Consider the following 16,376-nt stretch of genomic DNA (forward strand, 5'->3'; position numbering starts at 1 on the left):
CAAATGGGATTACTATTCTTTTAAGGGGCAAGCAGAGTTCTTTTCCGGAAGAAGGCTTCCCTCACCAGAACCTGACCATGCCAGAACTCTGGACATGGACTTCTCAAGCCTCCATCTTATAATATTTTGTTACAGTGAACTGAATGGACAGGTACTGGTGACTGCAGACAAGTCATTTAAAGAAAAGTGCTTTGTTTAGGTTGAAACAAAGTACAAGAAGGTTTGTCAGAGGAAGTAAAACATACACTTAGCCATGAAGCAGTGTCAGAAACTGACAGGCAGGACAGAGAGGGTATCCCAGACAAGAGAAGCTGAGACAGCCACATGAAGACGGGAGGCGGTAGAAGGAATGGTTACTCTGTCCACACGGAGAACCAAGTGGCTAGAGGGAGAGACAGTGAGCAAGGCTACAGCCCGAGTCCATCACTGTGAAGGTTGCCAATCAAACTGCAGGCTTTGTGTCCTGCTTGATGGAACTGAAGATTGACCAACACCTCTATGACACCTTCAGATGTTCATGAAGATAACTGACAACAGATGGCAAGTAAGAATAAGGAAAGGAACTAAGGTCAGAAGGCCCAGCAGGACACAAATGAGCAAGCTCAGCAACAGGAAAGAGAATACATACCAGAAATGAGTCACAATTAGTATCTGGTTGAATGCTGAGTGTCACAGATTATGTCAGCCAGGTCTAACCTGGCTGTCAATTAAGAGAGAGGATGGGGGACACATGTCAGATTGGTGGGGCTCCTGGAGGAAGGAAGATGAGATGAATATTGAGTTCAATCTAGTGTCTGCTGAGGTGACCTTCTCCATCAGCTTCAACAGGCGTGCACTAGTCATTCAGAACATTCTAAGAACTCCTCTAACAGCAAGATACAGGTCGGTGAACAAAGAGAGAAAGAAACTCCCTGCTTCTAAGGGGCTTATGTTCTCATGGAATAAGACAATAGAGGAAATATATCTGGTGGTGAAGGATATAATAAAGAAAAACAAACAAATAAGACAGGATACAGCACACTGAGATGGGAATCGAGTGATGAAACAAGGCCCTCACAGACACAGTGACCCTGGAGAAGAGGAGGCCTAGAGGAAATGAGGAGGAGAGTAAAAAGTTCAAACTGATAGTAACAAAGCCAATGAGCTGGGTATAGTGGGCATGCCTGTAATCTCAGTACCTGGGAGCCTAAGGCAGGAACATTGCAAGCTTGAAGCCAGCACCAGGATACAAGCAAACCCTGATTCAAAATAGTAACAGTAACAGCACTAATGAACACACCTGTGATCTCAAGTACTGAGACACTGCTTTACACACATCACCCACTTTTAACTTGTTTTTCCATCTGCTTTTTGAGACTGGGTTTCACGTAGCCCAGGCTAACCTCAAATTCATCATGTAACTGAGGATGACCTTGAACTTCTGATCCTCCTGCCTCCACCTACCAAGTGCTCAGATTTCAGGCATGTACCATCATCACTGAGATACACACCAGGCAGGAAGCTCAAAAGACAATAAAGGTTTATGTCTTAAGGAATAACAAAGGGATGTGAACAATAGTAACAGCAGGAAATACAATGGTTAACCAATGAACTCAGGCCATCAGGGAAGTCCAGTTACAAACAAGGGAAATGGAAGGAAAGAGGAAATAAGCCATTCTTAAGTTTTGTATCTTAAATTTAATTCAAGGCCTTCGGCTAACAGCAGACTCGGCTGTCCCCCTCCCTATGCCCCACACCCTGTATTACTCTGCAGGGGGAACTATTTGTCATTTTCCACATGCAGTATTTTTTGCTCATTCTATTTTCTCTGCTTGTCCCATTCCTTTCCAATATACCCACCTGCCTGCAAGTTATTATTCATGCTTCACACCCTACCCGACCTCTACCTCTTCAGCCTCTTCAGAGATTTCAGCACTCCTCCTCCTGTGAGCACATACTCTGCTGCCCTGCATCCTGTTCTAACCTGCTCCCAACAATGACCTCCCCAACCTGTAATCACTTCTCACAAGATCCTGACCTTCACCTCTGCAGTATCCAGGAAGGGATGGACCACACCCAGCACCGCAGCACAGCTTTAAGTTACCTTCTTCCTCGGCCTCAGCCTCTCTCTCCACTCCTTTAGCTCTTGGCTGTGCTCCTCATCCAACTCCTTCAGTTTCTGAGTCTCGTGTTCAACCAACAGGTGGCATTTTTCATTCTGAAAATAAAGTTAGTATTAAGTTTTTTTCAGGTCAATGGAGCAATTTTTAACAGAAACAATTTTCTTTCAAAACAACAAATTATTGGCTAGATACCATGCTGTTATGGAAGTTCAAATTCTCCTTTAAAAGCTAAGTGCCAAGAGTTGTGGAACAGTCTGTTTTATAAGTGTATAAATGCCTTCACTGTTTTTGAAACTTTTATATCTTCTTGCAAAAAATACTAAATATCATATAAAGCTGTTAACATAACATATATAAAAAAGAACTTAAGTAGAAATACTTTGGGCTTTTGCTTTTCCAGTTGGTAAAAGATTTGGAATTAGTAAGTATTCTACTCCAGTAAATTAACCAAACATACAGAGTATGAAAATTACCTGTTACCCTGAAAGTATAAGCATTTCATGCATTCACTAGATGGACTGTGCATTCCATATGAATTCCAAAAATAGTCCTCTCTAAAGTCTAATTTCCTATGAAAAATTTTCCAAATGTTTACCATTTTCACAAAACCAGAAAGAAATCAGCCATATCCTTTTAAATTAAAAAAACCCTACTTTTTAATTGATTTTTATTAATTTAGCTCCATGCTTACATTCACCTTGGTTATATGAAATAAAAACAAGGCTCGACGGCACTGCACAGCTCTTCCCTTGGGGCTACGCAGGCAGCACACGTTTTCAATGCTCTAGCCCTTTCATAAGCAACATGTGCAAACTTTGATTAGTTCTTATTTTCTCCACAGAAGCCACACAAGCTGCCTGGCCACCACACACCCATCGTCAGGCCTGGACCTAACCTGCAGCTGATGCAGTTCTCGGACATTGGCTTCACACTGCAACTGGAGGTCCCGCATCTGGCTCTCGTGTTTCTGATGCTGAGCCATCCTCTCATTTTTCTGCCTCTTTTCTTCTTGTGCAGCAAACTATAAGAAAAACAAAAGATAATTGAATTAGGAAGCAGTGTAATCTCTACATACTCTACACGTATAATTAGGGAATTTAACAAAGCTTAAAAAACAGTAAATTAAAGCTGTAATCCTATACTCGAACCTGTAGCCTATAGATCTAGGTAAAGGGAGAGGAAATGACTTCTGGTTTAAAGCCTCCATGTTTCGATTGCTTACTGATCTCCAGTGGAAGAAGATGATCTGTCTGTTGCTGCAGAAGTGTCACAGGGTGGACAAGTTATCTCATTCCCATGGTCTAAGATCTGTCAAGGGAGAGATGGCTTTGCCCTCTATGGTCCCACATAGGGAAGACTAAGTTGGGATATAACATACCCTGCCCCATCCCAGAAACTGAAAATAACAATCCCAAGGAGAGACTAAATGTCTAGTCCCAATTATGAGGTACTTTTAAAGGTCATTCAAAGGTGTTAAACCTGGAAAGGAACCATCTGTTTAAGTACCTGTTTGATTTTTTCACGGTCCTGGTCTGGTGTGGCTGTTGAGTTAATTCTCAGACTCTTCTTAAACATGGCCATTCGGGTCTTGGCCTCACTTCGCTGAATCTTGGGTAGTCTTGCTCGTTCCTGAGTCTGTCTGTTCTTCAATTCCTCAATAAGTCGTTGATTATAACGCTGCATTTGTTCTGTTTCCTAAGAAGAACGGTGTAGCTATAACTTAACTCTCAGCACCCACAGACATGTTCCACGCATCTGTTACTGTTTCCCATAGGTACCCTCTCCATAACTGCATAATGAGTAACAAAATATTAGGCAAAAATAATTTATAAGAAAAGTTAAGTTCTTAGATGACAGCAGTGTTCAAGGAAAGACACGTTATTAAGATAACTGAGTCACAACTGGAACCAGCAAGATACAAGATGAAATGACAATTTATTATAAGGTCTTTAAAACACTGTAATTGATAAAAAAAGTTTGCAATCAAAATAAAGATTATAAACAAGTACTCAAAACTCAAAAAAAAAAAAATTAAGGTAAAAGAAATAAAGCCAAGAATCTATTCTCTAAGAAATTAAAGTACAAAACTGAGTAACTTTGTAAAGTAAAATGAACAAAGAAGTGAAGACATTCCCTTTTGCTCACCTTCTCGTGGCGTTTAAGCAGCTGGTGTCTCTGCATGAAGTACTGGTCTTTGAGTTGCTGCTTAAGCAGCTGGTGCTTTTCTTGTAAGTGTCGCTCTTCAAGCTCCCAAATCGCAGCTTCTCGAGCTACAAGGAAGTGGTTTTCAAAGTGTCACTTAGTTCTTTTAACTAATGTCTACTAACTTACACACACAAACAGATATTCCAAGGTATAAATAAAATGTTACCAATGTAAAATAGCATTTATTATCACTTTTTATTTTGTTTTAATGTCCTAAAGTAAGAATGTCCTACCAGGAATGCCAAAACCTCACCTTAAAAAGAAAGAAAAGAACTAAACTAGTCTGTTGGGGAGAATAAGGACTTAAAATTCCATCCTACCATCTTCTTATTGTATAACTATATATGATATACTTACATTGGTAATTATAAGGCATAATGAGTATATAAAATTATTCAGATAGATAAAATATGTCTTAAGTTGGGTTATTTGGGGGTTTTTTTGGGGGGGGGTTATTTTTGAAGTGTTGAGAGTTGAACCAGGCCCTTAAATGCAGGGTACCATGTACACACTAAGTACATATTCTACCACTGAGCTACATCCCTAGTCCATGTTTTAAGTATACTTTTAGAAACACTTCTACTGTATCTCACAGTATTTCTCAATTTTAAAAAAGAGAAGCTTTTATTCAAACTTTATCTTTCCCCTTGCCACCCTAGCAAAAAGCACTCAGTACTCCGCAATGAACACCTCAAGGCAATGTTTCTGAGGTATTTGTGGTATTTTTTGTTGTGTGAGCACACACTGTGGCCTCTCACATACCTCTCATGAGCTGCTGCTTGTTATTCAAGCACTCTCTCTCGATATTGGCCAACTCTGCCTTCTGTTGTTGGATGATCTTTTTCAGAGAGCCATCTAATTCTTGTTGTTGCTTCTGAACAAATTCTTGTTCCTAATAGACACAGTTAACCATCTGTTAATACATATCTACTGAATTGAACATTCAGTTATCTAGTGCCTATGTATTAGTGGTTAGTGAAGTTCTTTCTTCCTCTCTGTAGGGGAAAGTGATGGAGACTGACCCAAGGTCTTGTGCATGGAAGGCAAGTACTCTAGCACTGAACTGCATCCCTGGTACTTAAGAAGATTTCTAAGTGAGGCTTACAAAGCTGGTGGAATTTTTTAAAAAATCACTAAAATTATATTGTACAGATACAGCACAAATGTATTGGTCACTCAACTCAAATCTAGAAAAGTATTAGAATGTACAACATTCTAAATTCACTATTAAGAATGATACACATAAGTATATATCCATTCATAATTAAAATGTTCTATTTCATTTACAGTTTTGGGAAAATAACAAAATTACAACTTCTGAAGCAGAATGTCTGCTCCACTATGGTTTAACTAGAACAAAAGTAAATAAGAAATTCCTTTTAAGGCTAGAGGCAACTAGAGAGAGAGAGAGAGGGGAACAGTTTAACACTATTTTTCTAGGAAACAGACTGAAGTAGAAGGACCTCGCCTGAACTAACAGTGGAGGACAGTGCTTTTCCTCTACAACCTGTGCCTAAAAGAACAACAGTTTGAAGACACATTTGAGACTCTCTAACTTACTTAATAAATATTTGTTGGACGCCTAACATTTGCCAAATGTGTGCTTTAAAAAAGGCAAGTCTGGCCGGGCGGTGGTGGCGCACGCCTTTAATCCCAGCACTTGGGAGGCAGAGGCAGGAGGATCTTTGTGAGTTCGAGGCCAGCCTGGTCTACAGAGCGAGATCCAGGAAAGGCGCAAAGCTGCACAGAGAAACCCTGTCTCGAAAAACCTAAAAAAAAAAAAAAAAAAAAGCAAGTCTGGAGCTCTATCCCCTTTTGGCAGTAACAGAAGATAGTGTTTAGTTCAAAGGATACACAAATAAAAAAACGGAGGTTTATATTTTAGGGCTGAAACAATACTTATCTAGAAAGAGTCCTTTTCTCTTCTGCATCTAGGAAATAATCAAGTCCCAGCTCTATTTCAGAACTGTTCTTTGGGACTTGGACAGAGTCAGACAAGATCTGGATCACTACCAGCCTGGTCCTTAATGCACACAGTCTGGCAAATCTCCTCCAAGAGTTGGCCTATGGCAGTGCCTCTGGAGTTGGTCCTTCAGGCTGTTGTGAGGGAGTAATGTGGAGTTGCAAATGGTACCACCATTTCATCTGCATATTCATGTATGTTTTACTATAAATCCAAATACACAGTAGCAGAAAGACAGACTAGTGAAATGTCTCTATAAAATACAACTAGTGTCATGAAGTGGTGGCATGCACCTTTAGTCCCAGCACTCAGGAGGCAGAGGCAGGCAGATCTCTTTAAGTTTAGAGACAGCCTGGTCTACAGAGTGAGTTCCAGGACAGCCAGGGCTACACAGAGAAACCCTGTCTCAAAAAAACAAAAAACAAAACAAAAACCAAAACAACCCCTTCTATTTATTTAGTCATCTAGAATAAATAAAGCCTTTTATGTTTTGTTCAAGAGATGCAAAATCTGCACGCCACCTCTTAAGCAGTTACAACAAATAAAAAAGCGACTTCCATTCCTCTTTTTCCTACGACAAATATTTGTAATAAGAATATTATTCCTTTTAACTTCTGATACAAAGCGTCTACATGTAAACTTGTTCAATGAATGTTTAACCTGGAGATGCAGTGAGGAATTTCTCTGGGTCAACAATTTTATCATTGGGTGGCAGCTTAGATTTTTTTAAATATCTGCTCGAACAGTTTAACTAGCATATATAGACTTTATATTTAGACTCAGAAGTCAAATATCAAAGTATAAACTCAAGCCAATAAATATGTGAAACAAAAAGGTAAATAAAAGCTATGCCACTAAGTACATGTGATTTCTGTCTGTGCCATCTGTGTGTATGTCACTGTCCTTAAGATCTGGATTACACGAGGTGTCTTGAGGTACTCAGTACATGCCGGGCACTGCTAGGTACAGGCCGACTCAGGACATGCCGGGCACGGCTAGGTACAGGCCGACTCAGGACATGCCGGGCACGGCTAGGTACAGGCCGACTCAGGACATGCTGGGCACTGCTAGGTACAGGCCGACTCAGTACATGCCAGGCACGGCTAGGTACAGTGCAACTAAAAACAATGAAAACAGCCCAGAGGACAAACCGAGGATGAACAAGTCAGAGTCAAGGCAGGCAGTGCTAGAGCAGTGTGGGAGTGCTTCCTGACAGGAGCTGGCACGGAGCCAGGACGCCTCACAGCTGAACAGGCAGGCAGGGTGTAAATGGCAATCTAGATGGAGGGCACCACACAAGTAGTTTACATTAAAGTTAAAAATTACCTGAAAAAGACCCTTATACACAAATAATACACTTCTTTTCTTCAAATGAATGTAATTTTAATATTATTGCCCATTCACTAAATTTCTCAATTTCAAAAGCCAAATACAATACATTCACAGTGGAATTTGTAACTAGAAATTGCTCTTAGGAATTGAAACTAAGAGAAATTTCACATTCTAAAAAGTCTGCATGGATTACATTCTGCCTTTAAAAATATCTATGAGCTTATCAGTAGAAGTCACAAAAAACAACAACAAAAGAACCCAAACTAAGAAAGCCAAATATCGTTTCTAAAAATGGCCTCATACACTATGAAGTCAGTGACCATTAAAAGTACAAGTTCAAGTTCTGATAAGTAATTATAAGAAATTCATCAGTTAACTAACTGTAAGTACTAAAACTACAGCTTTGCGTCCTGACAACTGTCAGAAAAGGTTATGATGAGTTGGACTATTTGTATGAAATTTGATCACTTACTCAACAGATTTACTCAAAAATGGTAATGATCAGAAAAGAGATTATAAATCATAATTTCATGTTTAAAAAAAGTATCTGCCAATTGCTTTTTTTAATCTAATTTGGAAATGAGGGAAACAGAAATGGCTGAAATCAAGCTGTATTCTATCTACTCCAGCAGTATATACTAAACATCACAAACAAAAATTACCATGTTATATTGGCTAGCCTTTCCTATGGGAACTATGAGAAAGAATACAGTTTGGAATTCCAGACATAATTTCAAACTACAGTAAAAATAACAACACTTCGATATTTATTATTGACAATTTGAATAAATGGAGACAAATTAAATGGAAATTAAATCACTCCTTTTACCATGGCTTTTCTGACCATATCCATAATCAAGACATCTAAATTGTACGAAATCAAAATGTCACTTCACACAAAGATAAAAATCTAATCAAAGCATTCAATTTCTCACATGTGCAAAGTTTACAAAACTCTACCAGGAAGATATTTTACTTTTCTTAAAAATCATGAAAATTTCAAGTTAGAATGCATGGTGAAGAGGCAGAAAAATAGAGCCCTCCACTGCAAGTGTTCTGCTTCCAGCTCTCCTGCTGATGCCATAGAGACCACTGGTCTGTAGTAGATCACTAGTCTTCTGTGCCCATGTACCACATCTGGAGAAAGGATATACTCCATCCCTACATGGGGATGGTGCCAGTGAGAACCAGATATGAAAACTCTGAAGAACACTGTTAATGCTAAGTTTGTGCCAGATTATTGTTACTGTTATTACTGGCATCAGCTCTCCAAAGTCTACATTTCAGCCAATGAAGTTAATAATGAAAGGCACATGTGAGTCAAAGAAAGCACAAGTAAAACAGAAGGCACCTCCCACAGCACGCGGACTTACGTCCTGCATTTGGGCGTTGAACACTGCACAAGCTGACAACTGAAAAGACTGAATCATGACCTGAGCAACACCCTGCGGATCAGAATACAATGCACCTCCCAGGTGAGAAAACAGACATCTGGATGACTTGTGTAAATGGAAAGAATAATTGCACAAATGTTGACCTTCAGGACTAGGTCAAATCAATTAACAGAGGGGCTTATCTCCCATCTACACAATAAAAGGTGAGAACTAGGTCAGTGGTTTCCAAACTCCAATGTGTTACTTATTTCTAAATCAGTGGAACTCCTTTTTAAAAGTCCATCCAGATAGATAGATAGATAGATAGATAGATAGATAGATAGATAGATAGATAGATAGATAGATAGATAGACAGATAGATAGATAGACAGATAGATATATAGATCTGCTTATAAATCAGGTGAAAAGTGATGCTTTTAGGCCTGCAAGGTGACCTGAGTGGGTACAGCACCTGCTGAAGCCCCACATGTGGAAAGAAGAAAGGACTCTCAAAAAATGTTGCCCTCCAACAAAACACAGATAAATGAATATGAAAGAAACAAAGGAAGGGAAGGAGAGAAGAAGAGAGGGAAGAAAAAAAGGGGAGGGGAAGGGTGGAACAAGGAGGAACAGAAAACGCCCTCTTTTCCACACAGAAGCAAGACCCTCAGCCCCACAACCCTTGCCTTGAATTAGGGCTCCTAGGAACAATCTGAAAGCCTGGGGACTAGGTGTCAAGTATGTACCAGCTCCATGGCTACACAGCTATGACTTAACTCTGGAAACAGTCTAAACAGACTGTAAAATTACCAAATTTTAGTAAACTTATCAAAGGTATAAAGACTTTTGAAGTGCTACATTCTAAACTCCACTAAATTTACAGGAAGAATTTACCATTATTTCTTTCATGGGAAAACAAAAGCCAACCCCCCAAATTACATGGAAAGTCATTTTTCAAAAAAAAAAAATAAACTAAAATTAGAGTACAAGATCACTCAATTCATTTAACAATAAATTCTTATTCTCAACTCTTAAGTTTGGTATACTTTAGGAACTAAAAAACATCCATTACAGTCCTTTTAAGGCAAAATTATATTGCTATTATTTATTACTTCGTTTGAAATCTAAACTAACCAAAAGTAAATGTGTAGTTGGCAAGGTCTCTCTTTCACTTGTTCACAATAAACGCTAGCCAGATGAGGAGCCATCCAGACCAGGCCGAGGGGGCAGCCTTGACAAGAGGGCAGCATGGTGTGCTGGCTGGCAATCCATGCACGTGCAGCTCAAGTTTTCGGGGGGAGAATCCTGGTTTTACCAGAATCACTGGGTGAGTCATTTCCCTTTCTGTGCTTGCTCCCTCACTGCTAAGACAGGATGATGCTCGTTATGAGACTGAGCTCAGATACGTGGAGCATCAGAATAAGTGCTAGGCACACAGCAAATGCTATGTCTGTCACCATATCCTTCAACTAGACATCCCCACAGGACAAGACAAAATGTCTCAGAGCCTTATGGCAAGAAAAATACTAATTTTATTCAACTCAACTGCCTTTATTAAAAATTATAAATTCTGCCGGGCGGTGGTGGCGCACGCCTTTAATCCCAGCACTCGGGAGGCAGAGCCAGGCGGATCTCTGTGAGTTCGAGGCCAGCCTGGACTACCAAGTGAGTTCCAGGAAAGGCGCAAAGCTACACAGAGAAACCCTGTCTCGAAAAACCAAAAAAAAAAAAAAAAAAAAAAAAAAAAAAAAAAAAAAAAAAATTATAAATTCTAAGAGCACAGCTTCCTTCTTTTTTATAATATAAAAATGTTATCAGCTCTGAAACACGCGCGCGCGCGCACACACACACACACACACACACACACACACACACCCCGCGCGTACACACACACACTTCAATGGTGGTATATGCCATGGTCCCTAATAGATTTTTTGTTACTTCTGTGCTTCTTTTTAGGGTCCTGTAAAGTCTAAAAGTTTAGGAATCACTTTTTTTGTTGTTATTACATAAAACCACATTAAAAGGATAATACATTGTGGGTAACTGGAAAATTCTGTTAAAATTTCATTTATCTAGTTAATTCATTCATCTCGTAACATTATTCTGCCCATTTAGCTGTTGGATTCTAAATCAAAAGGAAATGATATACTAAAAATTTGTCTTTAAAGTTGACTATGTTGTTGATCTTAAAAGTAATTAAATGTATGACCTACCATTTAATGATAAAATTTACCATTTTTATTCTAAATGGTTTCCTAATAGGCATTCTTTTTCTAAGCAGAGACTTACATATCCACCCCCAACTCTGCCCTAAAGGTTGTCTACCAAGCACTGGCACCACTTCTTAAAAACATAGGCTTCCATCATGATAAAATCAGGTAACAGTAGCCATTACATTAACATATTTGTTTCTTTTATCTGGAATCAACTTTCTAAACATTTCAATTATTTTCATATTAGCAATTTAAATGTCACCAAGTATAAATTCAGCATTATTTAAAAAAAAAAAGATCCTGGGTATCTATAGATGGGGAAAAGTTCAACGTTGAATAATAATTACAGTTAAAATCGCCTCTTTCAACCATGGTTTCCTGAGCCAAGAGAAAAGGCTGCTTTCTGTTTTTAGTAGCACTAAGCTGCTGCCGTTACCTGAGCGTGCTGGCTTTGTGCAAGCTCCTCTTTCGTGCGTTTCATGAGCTCTTTTCTCAGCTCTTTAGGTGCTTGCTCCACTTCATTTATAACCTACAGTGTATAAGCATGCAGGGGGTGGGGAAGTAATACTGTCTCCATGGAAAGCATATGCATATATATGTGAGCAGAAAGCTACAAGTCAAAATTACAGTTGTTAAAAGATTGCTTTCAACATGCATTAGCATAAGCGTTAGCTGGTGGAAAAGAAAAAGATAGAACATGCTTAATCTCAGTGCAGAGAGGACGACCCGGCATGCAAAGGTCCACTCATTGCTTGATCATCCCCACGTACCAATCAGTGAAGGAGTCTCAGAGCACTAGGGCTGAGGTAAAAGTGACAGATTCAACTGCCTTCTTGAGAGATCAAAAATTACAAAGAAATTACAGACCTAGCAACACTGTCTGTCCGCTAACACATGAAAAGTAATTCCATTTATAAAGTGGAAACTTGACAACGGATCTGACAACACAAAGAAACAGCTCTAGCTGAGCCGCTCCATGACACCAGGGCAGGAAGGGAAGAAGAGAAGCGGGACTTCAAATGGACAAGGGAAAAATACTTGGACTACACTTTTTCCATAAAACATGCCATTTTTACATGGTGTGACAAAAATGAATACAGCTGATGACTTTCTGAAGGATTGGATATATTCTCTTTGGTGAAAACTGAAGTCAAACTGGTCAACTTTAAAATCAGTAATGTAAACACTCTTCAAATTTAGTAAACTATGATTTCTTACACCAAAGTATGTTTTTAAATGAAGTATATCTTTAAATTCTTTCTTTTTTACCAAAACCCTAAATGTGACTTTCACCCACCAAAAGATCTATAATCCAGATCTGAAAAACAAGCATGTGTTTACAAGTAAAAGCACCAAAAGAGCCCAGATTCCAAGTCACCACATGTCACTGGCACCCAAGAAAGAGACTGATTTTGATTTAACAGTGTCCTTAAAGTTCCCATCAGTAATTCCTCAAGAAACCAAATCACCAGTAAAAGCAAGAGACTCCCCAAATGCAAGAAGTTTAGCAATGAGGAAAAAATACACAGTAAGATTATTTAATATAAACACATCATGATCTCAAATATAACTAGTTAAAACTCTCCAAATTCAAAACAGTAACTACAGACTTATTCATCTGGAATTAAATCTTTTAATTTAATCTGATACAAAGATTAGCCTCTCAACAAATGACCCAGATTTTTTTAAAGATTAACGAAGATCTTTATCACGGTATATGAAGCAACTCTACATAAGACACAACAACAACAAAACCACTTTGTAGAAACGGTGGCTACAGAGAATGAGGCCACACACCAGTAGGCGACCTAAGGAAGGCATCAAGTGTTTGCTGTCACTGCCCAGTCCTCCTCGAACACATCCTTAAGATTCAATAATACCATGTTCAGTTTTCTTCCTAATTAAATGCTAGAGTCAAATGCTAAAATCTTGGTAACTGAGACGTGTAACAAAAGTGAAAATACAGTTCCTACTTTGGTTGAGATATTTTCTTCCAATCCTAATAGAACTGATCATAATTATTTTCCCTGGGGTTATTTATTCATAGCCTAAGAATGTAAATCCTTCTCCTGCACTGAAGATGTAGAACAAGCCATCAACTTATCACTGAAAATTGCTTGGATGTATTTTATTTTAATCTAGGGACAAAAGGACAGTACATGGGAAGCCTCTTTACAAGCTGATGACAATCAGCTCTATAACAACATGGAAGCAACTCAGAAAAACCAAAACCTTTTTATAATCACATGTCTTGTGCTATTTTGAGTATCAAGCTATTCAGTTTCTGCTTGGCAAAATGTCCAAGAAAATCAATAAACCTAATGGAGATAAAATTCAAACATCAAGTACTTTGTAAATGATAATTCTTGTTACTACCAGTAAATACCAATGAGGTTAAATTCTCTTGAAAAAGCATTTCTAAATAAAGCCCTAAATATTCCATTAATAAGAGAGAATGGCAGAATAAAACAGTTTGGACTTTATTTGAAGATTTGGCTCAAAGTTAAGGGAGACAGGTCACTGACACCCCTTTATTCCTGTTTTCTTGGCAGTAAAACGAGGATAATGTCTGACCTCACTAACTGCCAGCCTATCACTGTCTGAAATAAAGAACAAAGGAATGAATGAATGAATGCTATTCAGTTACCAGCTATTATTCCTAACTCCTTAGATACTCTTCAATTTGCATTTTAAAGAACAGCTGTGATAACTCACAACTGTAGCAGCATTACCTCCTTCTTGCGGTTTTTGAGCATGTTCTGGAACTTGGACAGCTCCTTCTCTTGCTCGCCTTTGATTCTTTTGGCTTCATCTCGCAAGCGGTTCGTGTGCTCTTGTTCTAGTCGTTCAATTGTCTGTTTCTGCTGCTTCTCTAGATTCTCAATTTCTTGGTCATATTGTCGCTTCTTACTCTGTAAAACAATGCAGTCTGTTACCATACTAATTCATCAAATATTCAAGCAACTATGTGTGGGAGCCCGTTTTCAGGTTCCTAGTGGCTTTACCCAGCAAGTCTGCATAGAGGGGATGATTGGACCATGGTCCTGAGTGCAGATGTCTGAGATGGCCTACACTTGGCTGTGCTGGGAGAAGGTCTTTTGCTCCACCCCTAGGCATTTCTATCAATACCCTAGGGCAGAGACAGGGCTTGTTGGAATAGGTTCCAGGCCCTCTTGAGGCTATCCTGCATTTTCTATCTGTTTATCTCCACACTCTAAATCCTTTTATCTAATATTTCCTACTACTCTCACTCAAGAAAACTCTGGGGAATGGTGGGGGTGGTGGGTAAATGTCCCACAACTATGCAATTTTGAATACAGAAATACGTATTATAAAGTATGCAAGGAAGGAAAGAAAGAAGTAAGGTGAAGCCAGGCATAGTAGTGCATGCCTATAATTCTAGCACCTGAGGGGCAGGAATGTAACACTATAGAGTGAGGCACTGTCTCAAAACAACAACAAACCCTCAAAAACAAGAGAAACTGAAAAGGAAAACATTTCAGAAAAAAAAAATCTATGGACAGAAAAAACACAATTTCTAAAATTCTGGAAAACAGAATAAAAGGACTGCAAAAGCACTCAGTGAGAACATCTCTCATTATTTTCTTGGGAACATGCTGTGGTGACCGAACATAAAACCAGCAATGCCACACAACAGTTCTCAACACATTACAAAACTGCAAAGGATTATAATTTAAACTTCAATATTATTTTAAATTATCTTTTCTAACATACTTTTTGTTTGTTTGTTTGTTTTTTGTGTTTTCAAGACAGGGTTTCTCTGTGTAGCTTTTTTGGAGCCTGTCCAGGAACTCAATCTATAGACCCAGCTGGCCCCGAACTCAGAGGGATCCACCTGCCTCTGCTTCTCGAGTGCTGGGATTAAAGGCGTGCACCACCACTGCCCAGCTACAAACTTTAAGCTAGATGTTCAACTGAAATTTTGTACCACATTCCTAAATTCCCTTACCAACTGTGGACACAGTGAAAACTGAAGGCCTCAGCAACAAGTACCGCAGCACTGTTTTCTACAACAGCAGTGACGTAGACATGGAGGCTCACGTAAGAGCCAGTGAAAAGAGTGAATCGTGAAAAGTCGCCGACAAGTTCTAAAACTCAGCCAGGCTTGAAAACAACTGCTTTAGATTGCCTTAAAACTTCAGAACCTAGGGCTGGAGAGATGGCTCAGTGGTTAAGAGCACCTACTGCTCTTCCAGAGGTCCTGAGTTCAATTCCCAGCAACCACATGGTGGCTCACAACCATCTGTAATGAGATCTGGTGCCCTCTTCTGGCCTGCAGGCATACATGCAGGCAGAATACTTTATACATAATAAATAAAATAAATCTTAAAAAAAAAAAAAAAAAAAAAAAAAAAACTTCAGAACCTAGAAAACCTAGGCAGTGTTCTCCAAGATAAAAGTGTAAGAAAGGACCTTCTGTGTAGGACCCCATTTGCCCACGAATTAAAACCAACAATTGTAAGTGGGACTTCATAAAACTAAAAAGCCTCTGAACAGCTAAAGAGACAATCAATCAGCTGAAGAGGAAGCCCACAGAATGGGAGGGAATCCTTGCCAGCTCTAATTCTGACAGAGGATTAATATACAGGATCCATAAAGAACTCAAAAAACAAAGAGTCAAGATAATAAACAACCCATTCACATATGGGCCTAAGACCAAACAGAGTTCTCAAAAGAAGAAAAAAAAAGTAGCCGAAATATTTCAATAAATATTCATCAACCCTAGCAATTAGAGAATGCAATTTAAAACAACCTTGAGATTTCATCGTACCCCAATCGGAACAGAAAAGACCAATGGAATAACTGACAATAAATGCTGGAAGAAATTTGGAGGAAAAAGAAACCCTCACTCACTGTGGGTGGGATTGCAAACTACTGCAGCTACTATGGAAATTAGTGTGGAGCATCCTCAAAAGGCTACACTAAATCTCCACAGGACTCAGTTACCCCACTCCTTGGCATATGCCCAAAGGACTTGACAGATACTTGCCACCTACTTGACAGACCTACCCACAGACACTTGCTCTGCCACATTCATTGCTGCTCTACTCACAACTGGGAAATGGAGCCATCCTCAATGTCCTTCAACTGACAACTGGATAGTGAAAATGTGGTCCATACACACTACAGAATACTATGTGGTCCATCCACACTACAGAACACT

General features: G+C 39.1%; 1 protein-coding gene across 2 annotated transcripts in view; it reads right to left on the reverse strand.

Moving 5' to 3' along the window:
- The window catches only part of Slk (STE20 like kinase), a 57,996-nt gene that overhangs the window by 4,142 nt on the left and 37,478 nt on the right, over positions 1-16,376 (reverse strand). Inside the window, exons 12-18 of one of the 2 annotated variants that reach the window (XM_052761993.1) lie at positions 13,924-14,103; positions 11,628-11,720; positions 5,070-5,199; positions 4,248-4,372; positions 3,609-3,797; positions 2,998-3,123; positions 2,084-2,197 (exon numbers count right to left, since the gene is read on the reverse strand). In XM_052761993.1, the coding sequence (XP_052617953.1) occupies positions 2,084-2,197; positions 2,998-3,123; positions 3,609-3,797; positions 4,248-4,372; positions 5,070-5,199; positions 11,628-11,720; positions 13,924-14,103 (957 nt within the window). The remainder of the gene's footprint in view (positions 1-2,083; positions 2,198-2,997; positions 3,124-3,608; positions 3,798-4,247; positions 4,373-5,069; positions 5,200-11,627; positions 11,721-13,923; positions 14,104-16,376) is intronic. The other variant, XM_052761992.1, reaches the window with a different exon arrangement.

The sequence above is a fragment of the Peromyscus californicus genome, unplaced genomic scaffold (assembly GCF_007827085.1).
Source record: "Peromyscus californicus insignis strain IS unplaced genomic scaffold, ASM782708v3 Scaffold_4__1_contigs__length_199733344, whole genome shotgun sequence".
NCBI lineage: Eukaryota > Metazoa > Chordata > Mammalia > Rodentia > Cricetidae > Peromyscus > Peromyscus californicus.